This window comes from Engystomops pustulosus, chromosome 1 (assembly GCF_040894005.1).
Source record: "Engystomops pustulosus chromosome 1, aEngPut4.maternal, whole genome shotgun sequence".
Lineage (NCBI taxonomy): Eukaryota > Metazoa > Chordata > Amphibia > Anura > Leptodactylidae > Engystomops > Engystomops pustulosus.
The window spans coordinates 106,778,625-106,804,706 of record NC_092411.1 but is presented as its reverse complement, the minus strand read 5'-3'; the positions used below and the strand labels follow the sequence as shown (position 1 = coordinate 106,804,706).

The following is a 26,082-nucleotide window of genomic DNA, read 5'->3' as shown; positions in this document are numbered from 1 at the left end:
CCGCTGTGTTCTGCGCTTAGTGACGCACATATCCATAGCAAAGACCGAAGTGGGAAAATTTAGTAGGGGTTGGATTTCAATTAGGCACTAACTCAGTGTCATCTCATCTGGCATAGTAGTGTGCTTTGATACTTGGCTAGAAAATAGCCATAGGAGAATACAAAGAGCTTACTTACGCATACAGTAGCGTTCTATATATTTGATTTCTGGTTGATCTGCTGGTGGCTGTACTTTCTGCAGTGCATGTACTAGCCAATTCTGAGCAATTTGTAGTGAGACTTGCGACCGCTGTGTTCTGCGCTTAGTGACGCACATATCCATAGCAAAGACCGAAGTGGGAAAATTTAGTAGGGGTTGGATTTCAATTAGGCACTAACTCAGTGTCATCTCATCTGGCATAGTAGTGTGCTTTGATACTTGGCTAGAAAATAGCCATAGCAATAGGATAGCATTGTTTGGTTTTAAAAACTCAAAAAAAAACAAAAAACACACAAAAAAAAAAAAACACAAAAAAAACCAAAAAAAAGTAAAAAAAAAAATAAAGTTATAACTCTCATTTTAAAAATGTTTAACCCGAGGGCTAGGGGTAGAGGACGAGGGCGGGGACGTGGGCGTCCAACTACTGCAGGGGTCAGAGGCCGTGGTCCTGGGCGGGGTGAGACACCACCTGCTGATGAGGGAGCAGGGGAACGCCGCAGAGCTACACTCCCTAGGTTCATGTCTGAAGTTACTGGGACTCGTGGTAGAGCACTGTTGAGGCCAGAACAGTGCGAACAGGTGATGTCGTGGATTGCTGACAATGCTTCGAGCAATTTGTCCACCACCAGTCAGTCTTCCACGCAGTCCACCCATGTCACCGAAATCGCCACTCCTCCAGCTCCTGCACCTCAGCCTCCTCCCCCCCAGTCTGCCCCCTCCCAGGAAAATTTGGCATTTGAACCGGCATACTCTGAGGAACTGTTTTCTGGACCCTTCCCACAGTCACAAACCACTTGTCCGGTTGCTGCTGAGCAATTTTCCGATGCCCAGGTTTTCCAACAGTCACAGTCTGTGGGTGATGATGACCTTCTTGACGTAGTGGAAGTGTGTAAAGAGGTGTCCGACGATGAGGAGACACGGTTGTCAGACAGTGGGGAAGTTGTTGTCAGGGCAGGAAGTCCGAGGGGGGAGCAGACTGAGGGATCGGAGGATGATGAGGTGACAGACCCAAGCTGGGTTGAGAGGCCGGGTGAACACAGTGCTTCTGAGACGGAGGAGAGTCCTCGACCAGAACAGGTTGGAAGAGGCAGTGGTGGGGCCAGACGGAGAGGCAGGGCCAGAGCTGGTGCATCAGCGCCAAATGTGTCAACTAGTGAAGCTCCCGTGGCGAGGGCTCCTGCGGCGAGGGCTAGATCTTCAGAAGTCTGGAGGTTCTTTAAGGAAACACCGGATGACCGACGGACTGTGGTGTGCAACATTTGCCAAACCAGGCTCAGCAGGGGTTCCACCACTACTAGCTTAACTACCACCAGTATGCGCAGGCATATGAATGCTAAACACCCCACTCAGTGGCAACAAGCCCGTTCACCTCCGGCCGTGCACACCACTGCTCCTTCCCCTGTGTCAGCTGCTAGTCAGCCCCCTGCCCAGGACCCTGCCACAAAAACCCCATCGTCGCCTCCACGATCCTCCACAGCATCCACCAGCGTTCAGCTCTCCATACCCCAGACGCTGGAGCGGAAACGCAAATATAGTGCAACCCACCCGCACGCCCAAGCCCTTAATGTGCACATCTCCAGATTGCTTAGCCTGGAGATGCTGCCCTATAGGCTAGTAGAGACCGAGGCCTTTCGCAACCTCATGGCGGCGGCCGCCCCTCGGTATTCGGTCCCCAGCCGCCACTACTTTTCCCGATGTGCCGTCCCAGCCCTGCACCAGCACGTGTCAGACAACATCATCCGTGCCCTGACCAACGCCGTTTCTGACAAGGTCCACCTGACCACGGACACGTGGACGAGTGCTGCCGGGCAGGGCCACTATATATCGCTGACGGCACATTGGGTTAACTTGGTGGAGGCTGGGACCGAGTCTGACACTGGGGCTGCTCATATACTGCCGACGCCGAGGATTGCGGGGCCTACCTCGGTCCAGGTGTTTCAGGCCTACTATGCCTCCTCCTCCTCCCACCCCTCCTCCACCTCCTCCTCCGAACTACCATCCGTGGGCACGGCGCCATCAGTCGGTAGCTCTAGGCACAGCAGCAGTGCCGTCGCTAAGCGACAGCAGGCGGTGCTCAAACTGCTGAGCCTAGGCGACAAAAGGCACACCGCCCAAGAGCTATTACAGGGCATCACGGCGCAGACTGATCTGTGGCTGGCACCGCTGAACCTCAAGCCGGGAATGGTTGTGTGTGACAACGGCCGTAACCTGGTGGCGGCTCTGCAACTCGGCAGACTGACACATGTGCCATGCCTGGCCCATGTGTTAAATCTGATAGTTCAGCGTTTCCTCAAGACATACCCCAATCTGTCTGATTTGCTCACGAAGGTGCGCCGCATCTGTGCGCATTTCAGGAAGTCCAGCCCAGATGCTGCCACTCTCAGGGCAGCGCAGCGCCGCCTCCAACTGCCCGCTCACTGACTGTTGTGCGACGTGCCCACGAGGTGGAATTCAACACTGACCATGTTATCCAGAGTTTACCAGCAGCGCAGAGCGATTGTAGACTGCCAGATGTCAACTTCCACCAGAACTGGTAGTCAGGTCAGTCAGCTTCCTCAAGTCTACAATGAGGAGTGGACGTGGATGTCTGATATCTGTCAGGTGCTGAGTAACTTTGAGGAGTCAACACAGATGGTCAGTGGCGATGCCGCCATCATCAGCCTCACCATCCCGCTGCTTGGCCTGTTGAAAAACTCTCTGGTCAGCATGAAGTCGGAAGCTTTGCGCTCGTCACAAGAGACAGGGGAAGAATATTCCCTTGTTGATAGCCAAAGCACCCTCAGGTCTGTTTCTCAGCGCATATCGGAGGAGGTGGAGGTGGAGGAGGATGAGGAGGAAGAGGAGGAGAATGTTGGTGAGACACAAGAGGGGACCATTGTTGAGTCCTTTACTGTTCAGCGTGTATGGGCAGAAGAAGAGGAGTTGGAGGAGTTGGAGGAGGAGGAAATGGACAGTCAGGCCAGTGAGGGGAGTGAATTCTTACGCGTTGGTACTCTGGCGCATATGGCAGATTTCATGCTAGGCTGCCTATCCCGTGACCCTCGCGTTCAAAGAATTTATTCCAGCACCGATTACTGGGTGTTCACTCTCCTGGACCCACGGTACAAGCAAAATCTTTCCACTCTCATCCATGCAGAGGAAAGGAGTGTGAGAATGCATGAATACCAGCAGGCCCTGGTGCACAAGCTGAAACAGTATTTCCCTTCTGACAGCGCTAGCGGCAGAGTGCGTAGTTCTGCGGGACAAGTAGCGAGGGAGAGTAGGCGAGCAGGCAGCTTGTCCAGCACTGGCAAGGGTACGCTTTACAAGGCTTTTGCCAGCTTTATGTCACCCCAGCAAGACACTGTCACCTGTCCCCAGTCTCGGCAGAGTAGGGCTGATCTTTACAGAAAGATGGTGAGGGAGTACGTAGCTGACCATACCATCGTCCTAAATGATCACACAGCTCCCTACAACTACTGGGTTTCAAAGCTGGACATGTGGCACGAACTGGCGCTGTACGCCTTGGAGGTTCTTGCCTGCCCTGCCGCTAGCGTCTTGTCCGAGCGGGTTTTCAGTGCAGCTGGTGGCATCATCACCGATAAGCGTACACGCCTGTCGACTGACAGCGCTGACAGGCTGACGCTTATTAAAATGAATAAAGGCTGGATTTCTCAGAATTTCCAATCTCCACCAGGTGAAGGAAGCTCAACCTGAATAATTGATCCACTCCTCCTCCTCCTCATTTTCCTCCTTCTCCTCCTCTTTGTACAGTAAAGCAGAGGAAAATGGCTATTTTTTGACAGGGCCCACTGGCTCTTGCTATAGTACTTCATGCATTTAATTTTTCTGGAGGGCCACCTACCCGGTCCTCTGTTTGAAACAATTTTTGGGACTGCCACATACAGGCACTCAATCTATTCCATTTTACTGCAGGGCCACCTACCTGCTCCTCTGGTTTGAAAAATTTTTGGGACTGCCACACACAGGCACTCAATCTATTCCATTTTACTGCAGGGCCACCTACCTGCTCCTCTGGTTTGAAAATTTTTTGGGACTGCCACATACAGGCACTCAATCTATTCCATTTTACTGCAGGGCCACCTACCTGCTCCTCTGGTTTGAAACATTTTTGGGACTGCCACATACAGGCACTCAATCTATTCCATTTTACTGGAGGGCCACCTACCTGCTCCTCTGGTTTGAAAAATTTTTGGGACTGCCACATACAGGCACTCAATCTATTCCATTTTACTGCAGGGCCACCTACCTGCTCCTCTGGTTTGAAACATTTTTGGGACTGCCACATACAGGCACTTAATCTATTCCATTTTACTGGAGGGCCACCTACCTGCTCCTCTGGTTTGAAAAATGTTTGGGACTGCCACATACAGGCACTATCCAAATTAAATTGTCTCCATAGCAGCCTCCACACGTTGTCTCCATTGCTACCTCCAAAAGTCGTCCATATAGCTGCCTCCATACATCGTCCCTTTATCAAACGAGGTGTGTCAGGCAGAAATTTGGGTTGTTTTCATGGATTCCACATCAAAGTTGTTAACTTTGTCGCCACCCTGCTGTGTTATCCACAAAATATACTGGCAAACTTTTACCATTTAGGGATATTATTTCAGCGCTTCTTGCGCATCTGTTTACATTCCCCTCACCCGGCATATCCTAAACTTATAAGAACGCTACTACACTTGATCTTATACAAAAGGTTCTTAGAAGTGCTGTTTGGGGAGTAGCCTAGAGACAGGGGCTTGAATTGGCGAAAGCTCGCCTGGCAGCGGAGCGCCAGCTCCATGCGCATCATGCGCTTCTTGCGCATCTGTTTACATTCCCCTCACCCGCCATATCCCAAACTTATAAGAACGCTACTACACTTAACTTGGTGCAGGCTGGGACCGAGTCTGACCCTGGGGCTGGTCATATACTGCCGACGCAGAGAATTGCGGGGCCTACCTCGGTCCAGGTCTCAAAGGCCTACTATACCTCCTCCCACCCCTCCTCCACCTCCTCCTCCTCCGAATTACCATCCGTGGGCATGGCGCCATCAGTCGGTAGCTCTAGGCACAGCAGCAGTGCCGTCGCTAAGCGACAGCAGGCGGTGCTGAAACTGCTGAGCCTAGGCGATAAAAGGCACACCGCCCAAGAGCTATTACAGGGCATTCCACATCAAAGTTGTTAACTTTGTCGCCACCCTGCTGTGTAATCCACAAAATATACTTGCAAACTTTTACCATTTAGGGATATTATTTCAGCGCTTCTTGCGCATCTGTTTACATTCCCCTCACCCGCCATATCCTAAACTTATAAGAACGCTACTACACTTGATCTTATACAAAAGGTTCTTAGAAGTGCTGTTTGGGGAGTAGCCTAGAGACAGGGGCTTGGATTGGCAAAAGCTCGCCTGGCTGCAGAGCGCCAGCTCCATCCCAAGATCCAACTAACATAGTTGCAGCACCTTTAATCTACTACTAGTTCACTGCCTCCATAATAATAATAATAATAATCTTTATTTATATAGCGCCATCATATTCCGTAGCGCTTTACAAATCATAGGAAACAAATACAAATGTATTGTAACAGAGCACAACATTTGTATGGAACAACAGGAGTGAGGTCCCTGCTCGCCAGAGCTTACGGTTTATGAAGATGATGGGGTAACACGAGGTAAAAGAATATTTAACGGTCAAGCCATTCTTCTTAGGGAATAGAACAAAATATAATAAATGGAATTGCTGTCGCTTGAACCACTCAGCCGTCATCTTATATACCAGGTCCAGGGTGAATGGGACTGCAGAGAAGTCTGGTGCCTGTTGGTTGCTGGATAACAGATGGGAGGACGACACAGGACGGGTTAGTAGAAGAGTTAAAACTTCATGCAGTTAATGAGTGTTATAGGCTTGCCTAAAGAAATGGGTTTTAAGAGCACGTTTGAAACTTTGGAGGTTAGGTATTAGTCTGATAGTCCAGGGCAGAGCATTCCATAGAATTGGTGCAGCTCTAGAGAAGTCTTGGAGACGCGAGTGGGAGGTCCGCACTAGGGTAGAGGTTAATCTAAGATCACTGGCGGATCTAAGAGCACGGGTTGGGCGATAGACTGAGATAAGAGAGGAGAGGTAGGGGGGTGCAGCATTATACAGAGCTTTATGGATGAGGGTTATTATTATTTTAAACTGTATTCGAAAGGAGACTGGCAGCCAGTGCAGCGACTGGCATGAACTGTAAGCATACATGGTCCCCTTATCAAACGAGCTGTGTCAGGCAGAATTTTGGGTTGTTTTCATGGCTTCCATGTTAACTTTGTCGCCACCCTGCTGTGTAATCCACAAAATATACTGGCAAACTTTTATCATGTACCGATATTATTTGAGCGCTTCTTGCTCACCTCCTTTGGTTCCTCTCTGACACCCATTGGTTTGAAGCCTGAGTCCAATTAGGGTATGTCGCCATGCCACTCTCTAGCCTGCTGCCGCTGCCTCTGCCTCTGCATGCCGTCCCTCCCCTATAGTGTCAGGGTCAATTATTGGATGTTTTACATGCTATCTAGCTTCATTCTGTCACTCTGTCATGGCCATGCTGTTGCCCATAATTTCGGCATAATGGTGCGATTAAGCAGCCTCAGAGGCATCCATGCATGCTGCCCCTGCTGTTTCCTGTCCATTTCCGTGGTGTTTCCATCCTTTTCTGAGGTTCCCAGGTGTTTGGCCAAGCTTCCCTGTGCAGAGCCTTGGTCCCCTTGAAAAATGCTCAAGTCTCCCATTGACTTCAATGGGGTTCGTTATTCGAGACGAGCACTCGAGCATCGGGAAAAGTTCGTCTCGAATAACGAGTACCCGAGCATTTTAGTGTTCGCTCATCTCTAGAAATGACATAATCAGGATTGATGTAAATCCTCAAATAAATGTCAGGAGGTGCGGCGCCGCCTCGACACCACTAAAATAGACAAATTGCCAGGCCCAGATGACGCCCCCGGGTACTGATGGAATAATGTACTATGATAGATTGACCATTATTTCTAATATTTGAAGATTCCATAAGGACAGGACAGGATTATTATTCTATTATCTATACCGCCATATTGCAATTTATTTTATATTGCTAGTTGATATTAGCATTATAAATTAGAAATAAATAAAATGTGAAACCCTTCCCAACTTGTTACTTTTTATACCTATGCTTGTGGTCAGGACTGGGGGCACCCTCTACGCCTAGAGGAGTTCTACCAGTTCTACCTTCGCCATAGAGATGGATTATTGAGGTAATCTAGTGAATGCTTCACTATTTTATAGTCTTAAGTTCATATCCTATGTAATATATATATAATAGAAATTACCTGAAACATATACAGGCAACTCAGAAAAAGATTTTCTCCTTACATTGAAGTAAGGTGTAGCATTGCCTCCTGTACATCATGTAAAATGTATTTTTTTTATTACACAAGCATTCACCTGTTTGTTTGTAAGTCAAACAGGAAAATTGTAACACCATTCAAATTGACAGGTGGATTTTTAAAATGTTTTGCAGGTATCTTAATAACTTTCACAATTGTGACCTCACAGTGAAACTAGCTGTAGAAATGAATACGGCAGACCCAATTTCACTGAAAAGGATTCAGGAAAAGTTAAGGAGGCCCTTCCCACACCTCTACCAGACATGCAGACAATCAGATATACACAGAAGCACTATATGTGATGTGAAATACCTTTCTTTATCAAAGCATTGGTATCCAAAATGACACATACCAAAAACTGATACTGTGCATGAATGTAAAGTCCATTTGTAGTCTTTCAAAAGTCCATTAGACTGTACAGTAATCCACTCCAAACCTAGCCACATGAAAGAGACTGTCGTGTTCTAGAGCCCTCTACATTTCGTGGGCCCTCCCCCTTTCTGTAACATGCAAATGGACCTTGCAGACCTAACTCCAAAGCTTATAGGGAAAGCACCCAGCCTTAAAGGGGAAGAATTATCAACACATAAAGACAGATTAGTGCAAAATCTAACCATTGCAAATGAGCACAATGCTTTTGTTTTACCATAGCATCTCTTTTTAGTGGTCTCCTGTGTGTCTTTCCTCCTCTGTTCGTCCTCTTTTTTTAAATTTAACCTTAAAAGTCTTGATCACTAAGCAATGCTCATTCAGCCTTAATTTCACCAAGCGAGTGGTCTGCCCTACATATATTTTACCAAATGGGCATTTTAAGTGTACCATATTGCTCAAATTGCATGTAAAAAACCATGTATGATACAATATCCCTTTAATGGGTGGCTGATAGTGTTGCATTTAATAATAACAGAACAATGCTGACAACATATACAAGCAAAACGTTTGGACCGCAGAAATGTCTTTTTGTCACATTTTTATGATCTATATCTGAATGTATCAACATATTATCTAGAGACTTTCCTTTACACAAACTGGGTATTCCTGAAACCATATACCAAAATTTTCATCACATTTAAATAGACCTCAATGTTTTAAAATGGTGTCCTTAATCAATTTAGCATGTTCATCATAAGAAGATATAAACAATTTTTTTCCCGGTAGGTTTCTTTTAAATATAATTACTTCTTTGTAAAGGTTGACAAAATCCCTGACTATAAAGTAGCAACAATGCTAATAGTTATTAAACTTTTATTCATAGTCATGAATGAAACATACACTGGATTGTACTTACTATCTCCCCAGCATAGCAGAGGACCCAGTTTATAAGCAGCCTCCGATTGCGGTCTATCGGTGTCAGTAATCACAATATGAGTGACTGGGAGGTGATCTTTGTTGGACAAAAATCCTTTGTCACTAGACCTGGAAATGGAAACATTATCATAAATAAATATAGTAATTTTTTACTGATTTTTTATCGAAGTTTAAATATTACGTTGATTTAAAAAGACTAATTCAGTATGTTTATAATACAGTTTTCTGACATGGCATGGGTAATAGAGAAGTTTTAAAAAGTTTTGTGTGTCATGTTAGTAGAATAGCATGCCAAGCAGAGATATGCTGTTTTGATAGAACAGTCACTCTTATTCTAAGGAAATGCGTGACATCAGTCGGTTATGTTGACAGCTGATATATTGTACAACAATTTTGTATTAAATTGAATGTCTCAAAAGTAAAATTGCACATTATGAAACCAACTAATTATTTAAACTTTAGCTATAATACAGTATACTTTGAAACATTTATACAATGTTTATAGTACTAAAAACAACACCATGCATTTATCATAGGATTAGTATATTACCATTCGCTTTTGTCAGCATCACAATTGCAATAGTGTTGGGAATCCACACAATTTCCATTCAGCCCACATGTACATTTGCTTACATTTGGCAATGAACCAGTCCAGTAAGTATGTGTCTGATTATTACGACCAACCCACCAAGTGAAGGGGATGTTACCTAGAGCAAAATATATTTTCATATTTATTTTTGGCATATTAATTGATAATAAAATACATCAAACAATAAATAAATGCGGACTCCTCATCTATTCACCTATCTATCTGTATTTTAGTGTATGCTGATCTCTCCACATTCAAGTTCTGGACATTTTTTACAAATAGAATAATAGCTTTTCTACTGTTCATTTGTGTTTGACCTCCAAATCCTACAAGGAAAAATAATTGTTATTCAAGAGAGAAGCTAAAGGTCTATGAGCCCTTTAGCCCTGAAATGGTTAATATATGGATCCAGGTGTTATAGAGCAGTGAAGGGGTAAGTATTTGGTGGTCTATGACACTGAAGGGGTTTATTGAAATTTCCCAGGGGCTCTAATGCAGTGGAATGAACAAGGATGTAGGATGTTAATTTATTAAGATTTGAGTTCCATTTTCTTAAAAGAACATTGAATCAAAAGCATTTATTTTGGTAATAGTCCCGGATTTATATAAAAAAAACCCATTTTAATCCATATTACAATTAGCAATTATACAACAAATTAAGTAGGTTTTTTTTTATTATTAGTGTATGCTAAGCCACAATCCAAAAAGAGAGAATGGCGCTGGCAGGGAAGTTACAGGTTCTTTACCGAAAGAGAAATGAAACAATGGAAGTCTGTTCCACTAGTTGTTGTCATCATTAAATGTGTTATCTAAGAATATAAAAAGTGAATTATATTTAAAAAGGGCCATTTGCCTGTATTAATAAAAACAATAAATTACTTACAATATTTACCTCAATATTTTGCTTCCAGCACTGTTTGATCCCTTACCATGTGGTACTCCTCTTGTGCCCATTTTGACAACATTTTAATGAGCAACTCCATACATTTCTTAATAGATTTTCAATGAACCTATATTTTGTATTTTCTTCTTGACTTGGTGGTATTTACACTTATAGTACAATATTGGATTCATGTTTTTGCATAAGAAATCCCTTACTACATCAAAGGAAAATCTTTAAATTCATATTAGTAATCTTTTTTTTACCAATCTGGAATCACATACATTTGCATAATATAAATGCTAGATAACAGTATATACATTGATGTTGTTTAGTGGGATGCGTAGTGTAAAGTTACTTTGGTATATATAGTTAAATTTATAGCTTCTCCTGATACATTTCTGATTTATTTCAAGTTAAAAGATGTTCTGCAAATAACCTTATTTTTCATTATTGTCAAATATTTTACTTTTATTAGTAGAAAAGAGCACCAGGAGTCTGCATACTCACTGAGGCATGATATTAGAGTCATTTATCTTGAGACGCTCACGTCTCCATTTTGAAATTAAAGGTGAATAAAAAGCATTATGCTAAGTGTATGCATCTATTTTCTGCAATATGTGTACAAATGAGAGACATTAACATTGTTTTTGTAAAGAAACTAAAATTGTATTAAATTTGAATTAAATTCATATAAAGTCTGATTACTGAAAGGATACTTTATATTTTATTTGGTTTTAATGCACGTAACAAGCTATAAAGAAATCTAAAAATGTATTTATAATCTGTGCAAGTTAACCGGTTATTTGCATTTCCTCAAGTAAATAAAATTGTTTGTTTAGAGAAAAGTTATACAATTTCCAATATACTTTTTTTTACCAATTCCACACAATTATCTATGTCTGCTTGTCATTCTATAGAAATCTTTTAGGTTTACTACAAAAATCTGTCCCTGCTCATGTGATGTCACACAGGCGCATGGCTTGTAAACGAGCCATATTCCTGTGTGACATCTCATGGCTAGGGACAGAGTTTTGTCCACTTGGAGTAAACATAGAAGCTTCCCATAGAATAACAATAATTCCTTTATTTAAGTAATGCACACAGATTACACGGTGCTTGCCAAAATGATCCCTGTCCCTAATGGGGCTCACAATCTACTCAACCTCAATCAGTATGTTTTGGAGTGTGGGTGGAAACAGGAGGAAACCTACACAAACATGCAGAGAGCATACAAAATCTTTGCAGATGTTGACCATGGGACGTGAGCCCAGGTCCCCAGCACTGAAAGGCTGTAATGCTACCCACTGAACTACAATGACAGAGATCTAGAAAACAGTATGGATTGATATATTGAAAATATATTTGAAATTGTATAACTTTTATTTACATATACAATAGTATTTATTTGCTGAAATGACATTGAAATTAACATTAACATTGAAATTGGCTTGACTTTATGATTAATTTACTTACAATGAGATTCTAAGGTAAACTTAAGGCAACTGCTGATAATGTGAATCTGTCAGGTAATGCTGTGAGTGTAGGAGAAGCAGATGATTTGGAGCTCTCACTAATGTGGCCTTTAAAATCACAGATTATTTTTGTTGTGATTAAGCTAATTTATAGATCTTGGTATATGTGTTTGTATTCTAAATATATTTTCATTTGTTGCCCCACAAATAAAATATTGATCATACACTTTTAAAATCATCATTCCATAATTTCATGGTATACTATGAAACCCTCTTTTTAATGGATGTAATACCTACATAATATCTTTCTAAGGCTACATTCAGACGGCTGTATGGGGGATGTATATAAGGCCGACGTATATATGTCTGATATACATCCCCCATAGACGGCAATGGGCGCACGGTGCCATACTGGGGCGGTACGGTGCTGCACACATGCAGCACTGTACCGCTCCATACCCCATGAAAAGATAGTAAATGTGCTATCTCTTCACGGCATATGGCGCCATGCGCCATATATCCCTACGGAGAGGGGTGGGGGTGAGCAGCGCTCACCTCCTCCTCCTCTCCCCGTGTACCGCCGTCTGCCCGCCGTGCTATGGTACAGCAGACAACGGCAGTGTGAATCCAGCCTAAGGCAGGTTTATGCCCTTATTTAGTCAAACTTGTCCAGAAAAAAATATTTGAACACATTGGGGCACATTTACTAAGAATGTGGGAAACTGCACTAAAAGTGATCTGCCCGTGTATAATGCTCACTTCCAGGTACTTTCAGCTTTGTGAAGTTTTCTTTACCTACAAGACCATATGCTAAGTTTATATATTGCCAGTGAGCAGACAGTTTCTCTGTAATACATACTGTGCACATTTGCAAGTGAAGCTTATGAGTATTATAGAGTAAACTTTTAGATATATTTAGAGGGTAAAGTTATATATCTTCATTAAAAGTAGAAATAAAGCCTTGAAAAACGTCCTCATTCAGCATTGATATATCTCGCCTGGTTTTCATATTCAGTTTGCATGAACTGTGAATTCAACTTGTAGTAAAGCTGCTTCTTCCAGTTAAATTGATTGTGGTTTGGTATATTACTATATGAGTCTCAAGAGGAAGTTCATTAAAATTAATGTGTCTGTAATTAAGTTAATTCATATGCCATTTGTACTGTAATAAATTATTTACTGTTGAAATGACCGTTATTGAATTGCATGTGAAGCATAACCTCATATGATAAAGCTGTTATATTCAATTTAAAGTGAATGCTTAATAGATATATTTCTCCCTATACCTCTAATTAGAAGGAAGCAACCAAATGATAAATGGGATCTGACTCATTGTAATTTGATATGGAATTCTTAATCTATGTTTTAAAGGGTATCTCCTCATATGATAAATAACATAATTTCCTTTGTATTATCTGTGACTTTTTCCGGAGACAAAGCACACAGGATAGTCTAACATTGTTTATAGCCATTTATCCTGATTCCATATTTTCTCAGCTGGAATATGGCTTTAACCGATTCATCCAACCTTCTACATCCTTTAAAAGTGATTTCTTTTAAGTTAGGCATTCAATATTAATACTTTCTAGAGGCACTGTACTTTCTGTGAAAGCTGCTACATTGAAAGGCTCAAAGCTTAATTCAGCTTCAAAACTAAAAGTTCAAATGTGACTGAGGTTTAGGCCAATAACAGACTTTCACAGACCGTCTGGAAGGTCAGACTTGGTTTGTGGAGTCTTCACACTGAACAGCACTTAACACTATCTGTGCTTTCCTGTCATATGGTATAAGATTGCTTATTTTTCCTGGTAGAATAATATCCCAGAAAGGGCTAAGAAAGTAAAATTAAATCTATTTTCTTCCATTATACATCCCATTTTCGGGGGAAAGAAACAACCGTATTTATTAGTGTTCCATTTTTGTTTTGGAGATTTATTCATCCTGTATTGTGGACACAACAACATTTTACACACTTCATCAGAATTGCAGTAAGCTCAGTAAACTGCAGGAAGTCTGAAAGTTGTGTCCACAAAATGGTAGGAAAAAAAGCATCTGGTTTCTGAAAACTTTTGGCAAAAACTTTTTCTCTGGGTGAATATGTCCTTTCTTTGGTATTGTAAAGTATAACTAACTAAATAAATAAATAAATAAATATATAATTAAAAGGAATATAACAATCAGTGTGCAGATAAGGGTCATGGCCAGGATCACAATGCTGGCAGCACTAATGCTGCCATCGACATCAACTCCAACTCATGAGGCGTCACTACCACCATTGCTAAGCATTTAATACCCAGTTGTCATATGAGGCTCTTCATTGGCAGATTGGATGCTGCCACCTATTGTAATGATTGATCGGGAATGGTGGGATCAAAAGAACAAAATCCATCTGTGTCAGAATCAGTGGAGTACCACATATCTTGCACCTGTATTATACCTTAATGACCAGGCTATTTCAGATTTTTTTTATCGTTAATGCCTTCTACAAGGTTTTTTTTTCAGTCTTCATAGTTGTATGTGGTGTATTGGGAATATTTACAAAAAGAATATAAATCTTATTCAGTTTTTCTAAAAATCTCTGCATTTATTGTGCAACCTAAATTATACAAAAACTTTTTCCTGGTTAAATGCACTTTCAGTAATACTAATTTTATTTTTTTCTTCAAATTACCTTCATTTGCAAAATGAAATAATTTTGAGGAAATAGAAAACTTTTCCATCAGAGCCATAACTTTTTTGTCAATGCTGTTTGAGGACTTATTTTTTGGCATAAAGAATAGAGATGAGCGAGTATACTCGTCCGAGCTTGATGCTCGTTCGAGTATTAAGGTACTCGAAACGGCTCGTTGCTCGGACGAGTATTTCCCCTGCTCGAGATCGAGCATTTAATTAAAAAAACAGTGAAGAACAATGAAGAATAGAATAAAAACAGTGAACACTGTGAACAGGATCATTTAAGTGAAAAACACAGTAAAGAACACAGTGAAGAATAGATTACAGATGTTCGGCACATCTGCTTACTTGTCGGAAGATACGCGCAACGGTGCGAACAAAATAGTATGTGAAGAACAATATATATGTGTGAAGAACACATTGAAGAACACGGTGAGCAGGACAGAGACACCGGGGAGCAGCACAGAGACACCGGGGAGCAGCACAGAGACACCGGCGAGCAGCACAGAGACATCGGGCAGTGGCACGGAGACATCGGGCAGCGGCACGGAGACATAGGGGCACGGAGACATAGGGGCACGGAGACATAGGGGCACGGAGACATAGGGGCACGGAGACATCGGGGCACGGAGACATCGGGCAGCGGCACGGAGCGGCACGGAGACATCGGGGCACGGAGACATCGGGGCACGGAGACATAGGGGCGCGGAGACATCGGGGCACGGAGACATAGGGGCACGGAGACATAGGGGCACGGAGACATCGGGGCACGGAGACATCGGGCAGCGGCACGGAGCGGCACAGAGACATAGGGGCACGGATACATCGGGGCACGGAGACATCGGGCAGCGGCACGGAGCGGCACAGAGACATAGGGGCACGGAGACATAGGGGCACGGAGACATCGGGGCACGGAGACATCGGGCAGCGGCACGGAGCGGCACAGAGACATCGGGGCACGGAGACATCGGGGCACGGAGACATCGGGGCACGGAGACATCGGGGCACGGAGACATAGGGGCACGGAGACATAGGGGCACGGAGACATCGGGGCACGGAGACATCGGGGCACGGAGACATCGGGGAGACTTCAGTGGAAGAAGAGCAGCGGATCCCGGGACAGCGTATCTCCCGACAAGTAAGCAGATGTGCCGAACATCTGCAATCTATTCTTCACTGTGTTTTTCACTGTGTTTTTCACTTAAATGATCCTGTGTTTACTGTTTTTATTCTATTCTTCACTGTTCTTCACATCTGCTAACTTGTCGGGAGATAATATACGCGCGGAACAGTGAAGAATAGATTGCAGATGTTTGCATACATCTGCTAACTTATCAGAAGACATTCTTTTTCAATTAATTAACACATTTTATTCCAGAACCATGGTCCCTTTGAAAAATGCTCGAGTCTCCCATTGACTTCAATGGGGCTCGTTATTCGAGCGAGCACTCGAGCATTTTAGTGCTCGCTCATCTCTAATAAAGACCTGTTATTTGTTCATAAAGATTTTTGAGTCAGTTTGATATAATTTTTTTCTGATGCATGATTAAAAACTGTCAATCTGGTAAATTTTTTCCTAAATTTTTTGTTGTAGAGCACTATTTTTTTTTTAGTCGCTATATTTTTTAAAGGAGTAAATTTTTGCATACAGTGGTTTTATTTCACTTAGACTATATTGATTTTTTATTTACATACAACTGTAGTGTTTTTTTTACAAGGGCACAAGAGGATCACTTGATCTCTTGTATTATGCACTGCACTACTCACGATCTCTCGGTGACAGAGATATCTCACTCTGCACCACTTTGACCACAATCTCTAAGGGTTTAAACACACAAGATTGGATCCTTTCTGATCCTGAGTGTTACTACCGGGGCTGGGCTAGGTCCAAAAACTCTACTTAATCATCATAGAGGAAGGCGTCAGTAGAATTACCCTTAATAACCTCCAAAAAAAAACATGAAATGAAAGTCATTAAGGGGTTTCGAAATATAGGGCCTAGTAGATTCCTCATTCAAAGGCAAAAAGAATATTTTGGGGTCTTCCATGTTAGCTTTACACTCTGAACTCTAGGTGGGTATATTTCCTGTCTATGGTTTCAAAGTCTGATGGAGGAAGCTGCTCATAGCTAAAGTTGTCCCTTATAGTAACAGTAGTAAGGTATGTTAACACTGTTGATTTTATGCTGAAATACAGAGTCAAAAAGCTATGGCCCATCCATAACATCTTGCACAGCCCATCGGCAACTAGAAAAGGTGGACAAAAAGAGATCTTGCCATTGTAGCCCAACAAAACGAAAGTGACACATTATAAACTGGATTGGATAGTTATTACCATTTCATTTCATGCTTACACTTTCTCTCCTCATTAAACAGTTTTTTGTTACTTCCATCAGTAAAATAAAACTTTTTTCCCCTTGGAAAATTTTGCAGAGAAAGCTACTATTCTTGTAGCATAAGTGAAAACTTTCTAGCTACTCGGTACAACATAATTTATGGATTAAACATATTTTAAAGTATATTAGGTTGTGGCAAACAAAATAGTCCTGCGGTAACTTACTTTGCTTATGTAGAATTCGAGACTTTTTACAGTGGTAAGCAATTTCCTGTTTGCAGTGCTCAGAATTGTTTATTGTAGCCTGGAGCTGCTCCATATCAGCAGTGTATTTGAAATTCATCATATGAGGGTTCTCCCGATTGGAACTCTTTACCTTGTTCAGTTCTGTATTGTTGTGATGTAAAACACTTATTGCTGTGTCTATTAAAATAAAGAGATTTGGAAATATAGAAATAAATGTAATATTCAATTGTAAATATTGATAAAATTGTCATTTGTAATATTCAATATTCAATTGTCAATAGTAATAAAAGATGTATTTCTGATGTAAAAAGATATAATGGTAATTATACAATTCATTCAATGCAATGAATTAACGAATTAAACAAAGACAGTTGCACTAGTTTCTTTCTAGCTTTGTTTCTGGTACATTAATTTATGCTTTGATAACTATATGCCATGTCTGTTAGCCATATCATCTCTTATAGAATTTTCATCCTGTCATATGGTTTCACACAACATTTTCTAGGGATCATCCCCATTGGGGGAAAAAACATGACCATTATTCTAATTAATGAATAATGAGATGTAGCATTCATTATTGACAATAGAGTGGGAGGAAGCTGCTGTCTTCTTGTAATGTTTAAACTTAATAGAAATTAATTCACTGACTTCCATATAAACAGTGTATCAGACATATTGGGGGAGTTGTATTAATGTGTAAGTCATTAGAACAGTGGAGAGTACAACTAGACAGTTCTCTGTTCCATCGGTTTAATCACTGTGTCTGATGTTGGATGATTAATCTGGTACAGTATAACAATGGAGAGCCATGTTTTTTACCTCCTTTTAGCTGGTCTAGTTTGCTGCACCACAATATTAAATTTTCTGGGGCATGGACTAAATTTCCTAGGCTAGAAAAATTCCTAAAATGGACTAAAAGCCTCAATAAATGTGGTGTACGCTACATCAGGTGCTAGTGAGCTAGTGTTAGGTGACATATTTATACATCAAACTCATTGTAGATTAAAGAATGACCCTAATACTAGATTATATGCAAAAGCTAAACCAAATAAAATCTTTGCCTGAAAAATCATTTGATCTAAAGAACTTTTGTGCCAGATTATATGTGTAAGCATTATATGACCTTTGATTGATAATTTAATATATGGCAAAACTTTTTGATATTTTTTCAATAAATTAGATTATGGCTTTCCACTTAAGAACCATTGATACTTTGCAGCAACTTTCTAATAAGTTAATATGGCTTGACAGAAGGGTCATTGCCGATTGCTGAAATAGTTTTAACTGAGACAAAAATAAGGGGACTGGGATATTTTTCTTTGAGAAATGTGCCTTTTAATACAATTAGGCACCTTTCAGCAGTACAAAGCAGATCAAGAATGTAAAAGCACAAGTCAGCCTTGATAAATTATTTCAAGTGACTGGACTATAGTTGGCAGACAATGAAAAAAACTGCTGGTGAATAAATAAATTGGAAGCTAAATGCTAAACTTTGAAGCGCACATGAGGCTCTAAGAGCAATGCAACCATTGATACAACTTTATGATATTCTGTACTAACTCTTTTTTGATAACATTTATTGGGGCAGATTTATCAAGCTGTCTGAAAGTCAGAATATTTCTAGTTGCTCATGGCAACCAATCACCTTTAAAATATTCATGAGCCCTGGTAACATGAAAGCTGAGCTGTGATTGGTTGCAATGGGCAACTAGAAATATTCTGACTTTCAGACAGCTTGATAAATCTGCTATAATGTGTTTATTTTATTTACTGATTGATGTAAACAGTAAATACAGTTATCATAGTAATAATCTGAATACTGTTATTATAGTGAAAAAAGGTGTTTGCACCATATTCTTGTGAACTTAGATTTTACGGCTTTGACTTTGAGCCCCAACTGGCATATCTACTGTATTGTTTGGGTTGGTATGATCACGGGGATACCAAATTTATATAGGTTTTATAATGTTTAATGTGATGTATAATTAAAATCTCCAGTGCAAAAAAAAGAAAATCTTATTTTTTCTATGTTGTGGTGCTAATAACTTTTCCATACTCCATGCTCCAGTAGCCGTAAAACAAAATTGCATATAAAGCTATTAAAAGTTATCAAAAATGGCTATCCTCACGACCTATTGATCCACATACCACTCGATCTACCTTTATAGGTAGATTCATGGAGGTAGGTTCCCTTTAATGGGAAGCGACGATCCTAGCCTACATGGCGGCGCCCACGCGTCACCTGTTTTTTAATGCCACTGTTAGCTTTGCTATCAGGGATCGCAGGGTTTACACCCGTTATTGGGGCTATCAGTGGGTATTTGCTGTAATATGCAGCAAACCCTCACCGTCTATGGAAAAGGCGTAGTCTTCTCCAAACACATGCAGCCAACGTGTGACATAATTTTACATCACACATGATTAAGCGGTTAAAAATCTATCACCTTTGTGCAGATTTATGTCACTTGCTCCTCTTTTGAAAAGAGGGTAGTAAAGTGGACATGGTTCATTTATTGACACCAAATTTACCATTGTTGTTAGGTTACTTCAGTAAAGAGGTAGCTTAAAACTAGAATAGCATTTCAGGACTGACTTATTTTTACATCTTAAATGTATTAAATGTAATGCACTATATCATAAATGTTCATAAAAGTTACCTAGATAATATACAGTATATTGCTCCATGTATGCCTAATGCAAAAGGCATATCTTACCATTGAATGCCAGTAGATAATTAGTTGCCATTAAAAATGTCACATTAAAAATTTCACAAAAATGTGAAATTCATTTTAAAGAGGTTGGTCACTATGAAATAACATAATATATTAAGCTTGAGGAGAAAAAAAATAATCTTTTTGCCTACTATTATCCATAGGCATCAGCACCACAGCACTGAACATTCAATATATTCAATTGAATCAGAATGGGCACCACATAACTCCCCCATTAATATAGATATATGTTCATGATTGTGGTCATGTGATTGTCTTTGGTGGTAGTTCTGTGAATCCTTTTACTATAAAAGGCCTCAGACTGTGCTATCATCTACTTTCACCATCCCTTTCATTAGCATAAAAAAACACCAGTGTAGTGGGTAGAGATATATTAAAATAGCTGTCTCCATGACTCCATATATCAGCGCTGCATTGCGATGGTATTACTGTATATGTGCTGCATTAGAGAGCAATAAACTCTCCCCACGGATTCTGAAACATCAGAACAGAATCAGTATCGGCGCTATTAGACTCTAAATAAACATATGTTTCAGTCACTCAGGTTAAATATTTAGTGGAATGTTGTACTTTTTCATACTAGCGTTGAGTAAGTGATGAAAATACCAACAGCTGTTCTTGAATTCTCATGGGTAAAATACAATGTACCTTGTGCCTTATACTGTTGGAAGGTGGATTAAGTGTCTAGTGAAATATTGACTTGAAATATTGACTTCACTATAATATATTCAGTTTATCCTAATGTGAACATTAGCCATTAACTACCATTTTATCTCTATCATTTTGTTCTAAGAAAAGTTTAAAGTCAAATACAAAGTAATTCGAAAAACTTAAGTCTCATTGCATTAAGTAGTTAACAAAAGTTAAGACATAAATAAAAATGGTAGTGTACAAATGATAGCCATAGAAAAATATAGGTTGTATGTTTAATAGTAGGATGCACAAAAATGGAGCAGTTCCACAGTAACACAAATGTAACATTTTTTTTTTAGTAACAACACACTCTTTCTAAGCTAATTTTATTCTATTTTATGCCTTTATTATTGGGGCAGGGATCTTTTAGCTGCTCAGTTATCAGCATTTAGTGATATGTTTTACTGCGGCTGTCTGGAGGTCTGCCTCCTCAATGAGGATGGAGCTGAATCAGTGGGGGACACTTATCATTTGGTAGGCTCCTTGTGATAGTTCTATTTCTGCCTTTGGAGCTCCACTGCCCAGCAGATTTATTTTAGTGACGTTGGCCCTTTAATAAATCTCTCAGAGGTGTCTGGAATTTTTAAAAATTTAATCACAAAATATAAATACTAGAAGAGTAAAATAATTGCAGCAGTACATAAGCCAGTAGGCAAGTAAATTGAATTCTTGTGATTTTAATGGTGCAAAATTATTTTAAAAAAGCAAGAATAAATCAGTTATTTCATCGCATTTCACATCCACTAATGATAAATTAGTTGTCCTATGTTGTACTATGATGATAGTAGATATAAATAAGCCATGTCATAATCTTTTGTTAATGAAAATGTTTTCTATGGCAGTGTTAGATTCCATTGTTATCTTTTTGTCTTGTCTGTTATGTACTGTACCACACAAAAACTCCCTGTAGAACTAGTAATTGCTAGTCCATTATAATAATTAGATAATATATTATAATTAGATAATATATTGAAGAATATAGTCCTTTTTAAAATTACATGTGGATAGTCGCATAAAAAAATATTAAAAATATATTCCTAGACATAAAATGTGCCTTTCCCTTAAGCTCTTTACATATTCTTTTTTTTTTTTTTTTCAAGTATTTCTACCTACACTAGTCCATTTGCTTATGTATACTACACATAGACCATGTTATAGATTACCTGTCATATTACAGTAAACCAAAAAAGGTTCAAGAGATCCACTCCCATCAGAATCAATGTAGAAAAATCCAGATGAGTTTCCTTTGTATTTATATGCTTCACATGACTGTTCATATTTAGCTGAAAAACAAAGTTATGAATTTTCAACACATTGCACAATACAATAATTTATCTGCCAAAAACAACTCTTAATAATAAGCTGTCACAGAAGTCAAGTGAAAAGAAATGGAAATATGTTCTGCTGAAATGTAGAGTTCACAGTCAAGTAGAGTTCAATTCCCTTTTTAGAGCCATTTAAAAGTATTCTTTGTACATAAAATGTGACTTAGTCACTGTGTTCATGAACATTTGGGATTTTGTTTTTTACTGACTACAAAACAACCTTAAAGGAATTTTCCAACAAACTACATTAGTCCCAACAGTATCATATGGATCAATAGAAAATGTATCTCGCTATGGAGACGACAGGCACACAGGGGGAAATTATCATTGATTTATTTGTCTATGTTTGTACAGGGGACAGTGCAAAGTCACTTCAAAATGTGCCAAATTCACTATTTGCCTAACCAAAACACTGGAACTAATAGTGGGTACTATATATGTGATTGCATCTGCTGGCTCTCCCTGCCGCGCCGGCCACAAGCATCCGGGATATGCAAGTTAAGCTAGTGGAGCTTTTACTACTGGAAGGGGTCTGGAAGGGGTCTGACTGCAGAAGAGATCAGGCACCCACGAGGATCGTATCCCCCAGTAAGTAGCACGGGGGATCAAATCCATGGGAGAAAGACCATTAAACGCCGCGGCCATAACACTCGCGATTGGAACTGGTTCTGATTGCGATTGTTGGAGCGCAGTGTCAACTGTAATACGCAGCTGACAGCCACTGCGTCTAGTACTGGCTCCATTCGATCAACATCCTTGTGAGCGTAGGGTTTAATAAAATTATTATTTTATGGGATTTGTGGCAGTTCTCTATTTTCTTGGTTTTGACATTATTTGCCTAGACTAGTTCTAGTTCCGCCGTACATTTGATTTTAGTTAGTAGGACACATTTATCTTCGATTCCACATGTGTTAAAACGAAATTTATCATTTAAAATTACCTAAAATTTGCAAAATATTTTGGTGCAAAAAACTCCGGATGAAACCATACTTAAAGGGTTATTCTCATCTGGGCATTCACATTCAGTTTCATTATTCTGCCATATATAAACATTTCTTCAATTAGATGTTATTAAACATTTTTTACCTGTGTGAAGATAATTTCTCATAAATGTAATCATATGGTCCCTTAGAAACATGACTATGTTCTTGGATACAGCCACCTCTGCTGGAGTGATTGCACAAAAGGTTTTTGTGTATGAAATGTCCGGGAGTAACTGCATGTCCCACAGCCATCCTGTGGTAATGATCGCTGAAGCCAGGTGGTCAGGCAGGACTCAATAGCGCATGTCTAGCCACTGCTGCTAAAATGTGAGGTGGTCGTATTCGCGGAAGCTGTCTCGTTTCTAAGGGACAGCATGGCTACATTTATGAGAAATTATCTTCACACGGGAACATTTTTATAATAACATCCAATTGTTATTATACAGTAGTATGGCAGTATATGATAGGATGAATCAGACTACCTAGGGTTAGAGTACCCTAGGGAGTCTGAAAAATAGTAAAAGTAAAAGTAAAAAAAAGCTTAAAAAAATGATAATAAAAAACCCTAAAAATTCAAATCACCCTCCTTTCCCTAGAACTGATATAAATATAAATAAACAGTAAAAATCATAAACACATTAGGTATCGCCGCGTCCGAAAATGTCCGATCTATCAAAATATATTAACGTTTTTTCACTGCGTTTAAGCCCGTAACTGAAAATATTGTCCAAAGTCGAAAATGGCATTTTTTTTTTGCCATTTTGAAAAATATAAAAAATGTTTAAAAAGTGATCAAAAGGTTTTTGATCACATCCTCGAAATCATTCACGTTGTACTACAACCAATGATTAAAGCAATTTCCAAAAGTTTTTTAAACATAAATGGCCAGGATGCTTGGGTATGATAGAATTTGATCCTATCATAAAACCTAATGATCCTATGATAGGGGAATTCTATCAACACTCATAAGAGAGGTCAGCAAAAGGTGATGTCTTGTATAACGGAGGTCACATCTAGAAACCCCCATCTTGCTAAACTCATCAAAGAACTATGTGGCATAATTCATATTTTGGCCACATACTTTCCCCTTATAATTACATCAAGGTCTCTGCTGTTACTATATCAAAGACCACCAAATGGCACCTAGCAACAGGGATCAATTCATTTCCAAATTATTACTACTGTTTTAGGCCACATTACAAGATATTAAAATATAAATGATTTTAATGTCATAAAACACTGTGCCTGCTCACTGCTGTTAGCAGTGGGTGTTTGCAGTAATGTGCAGCAAACACTAGGTCTGTATGAACAGGGCTCAGCCTGCTCACTCACTCCTAAACTCTCAGCCCCCACCTTTTCTGACACAGAGGGAGGAGTTTTACAGGAGCACAAAGGTGGGGGCTCAGAGCTTAGGAGTGAGCAGCACAGACAAGTGCTTTTTCTTTTAAAATTTAACCAAACTGAAACAAACCTGGGGCTCAGAACAACACACAATTATATTGTAATGCAAATGCACAGAAAAGGCAGAAATACTTATTTGCAATCTAGCTGTAATGGGGTTCTGCAATGTCTTTAGTGAAAATGAGGTCCCTGGTGGCAGGTACCCTTGAAAAGCCATTTTGCATTCTAACAATTCCATAAACTCAGAAGAGATGTTGCCTTACAAGTGGTGTCAGCTAGAATCTCTAGCTGGAAGGGCAGAGAGTTGAGGACAGTCCAATGTGACCTGGCACATGAAAGCATGTGAAGTATGTTCTCATTTTAGTAACAAGAATTTACCATTAGAAGAGTTTTGTGGCCAGAGCCTCTGTTTGAGCACACTGAGTCTGAAGAAGTTAAGGATCTGCATAATGAGAAGGGATACCTTGAGGAGGGGTATCGTGAGACTAAAACCAAGGTAGTCTAGTGTATCTTGGTGACATTTTGAGAAGGTCCCATCTTAGGTTATAACTTAATCACTAAAGTTGTCATATTCCCTTAGGTAGCAGCAATTTTTTTCATGTCATAACTATTCATCCCTGAACACTAAACATATATAAACAAACTATAAAAGTCGAATATAATTGGTTCTGTTAAGTGCGGCTTTTACTATGCTCCATGAGCTCATATCTAGCTTTAAATTATAGCAGGAATGTTGCACTGTTTGTGCAAACTTTCCTCTCCCTTGATCTCAATGTCTCTAATGTATTGTAAACTGTGGCACTTTTTTATCTTGTTGAGATGTCACTGGTACAATAAAAGCACCATGAACAATGTTGTACTTTACTTTCGTGGTGTTGACAACACAGTAGCACATTCTAATGCATGACATTGAATAAATGAAGAATAAGGTTAGCAGGCAACGCACAAATACTCAAATATATAAAAGTTCTTTTATTATAAGGGTCAAATAGCTTCCTTTTCAATCTCATTATAAATATTCTCGGCTGCTTATACATCACCAACCAGTTTTTTCTCAGCTAATAAAAGAATTGCATATTATCTTGAAAATAGTTTTTTTAATTCATTTCTTTTAAAATGTTCAGTAATAAACCGCTGAATAGTCTCTAGTGGTAGTGTGAAGTTAGCTTTATGCATATAACAGGTGAAATCAATGTTGTACAAGTAAATTCATCTCAAAAAGGTGCTGTTGACATAAAATTCTCACCTGATGTCGAAAACAACCCATCCAATCCACACTGGCAAAGATATCAAGTCATCTTCACCAACAAAGGTTTTTATATCATAAAGCATATAATATAAATTGCAGAAACCATGTTTCGTTTATGGAGCTGGTTAAGGTGTCATTCTTTGTGGGACGGGATCATGTTTTCAGTGATGCCATTTGGATGACTCTACAACCTTTTGATCACTTTTTTTTCTGGGTGGCAAAAGGGTGAAAAACATTTGGGGCACTGGAATAGCTAACATGTTTGATTTTTTTTGTTTATTTTTATATGCAATTTAGGGAAAGGGGGGATGTTTTAAAAAATCATTTAAAAAATAGAATTTTTTTTTTGTTATTGTTGTCATAGGCGGTTGCATCCCTTCTTTAGGCATGCCACATAGAGATGGGTGGACCTGTAGCATGCATTAGATTTCTCATTACTCTTTCGAAAGAGAGGCATGTAAACGCCTGCTGACTTTTGTCCGCTCCTTGGTATTGATTGTGCACTTGAGTAATCCGAAAGAGTGAGGACCTTTAATTATCATATCCTTTTAAGGTGTCATATCCAATGCTTTCAGACACGTTCTAAAATATGGATAATCTTAATATACTAAGCTGCAG

At 39.9% G+C, this 26,082-nt stretch overlaps 1 protein-coding gene across 2 annotated transcripts in view; it reads right to left on the bottom strand.

The window, feature by feature from the left end:
• Positions 1-26,082, bottom strand: part of CNTNAP4 (contactin associated protein family member 4) — a 215,702-nt gene that overhangs the window by 43,089 nt on the left and 146,531 nt on the right. For both annotated transcript variants that reach the window (XM_072150804.1, XM_072150805.1), the window contains 4 exons: positions 21,670-21,789; positions 17,061-17,258; positions 9,435-9,591; positions 8,865-8,992 (listed from right to left, as the gene is read on the bottom strand). In XM_072150804.1, the coding sequence (XP_072006905.1) occupies positions 8,865-8,992; positions 9,435-9,591; positions 17,061-17,258; positions 21,670-21,789 (603 nt within the window). The remainder of the gene's footprint in view (positions 1-8,864; positions 8,993-9,434; positions 9,592-17,060; positions 17,259-21,669; positions 21,790-26,082) is intronic.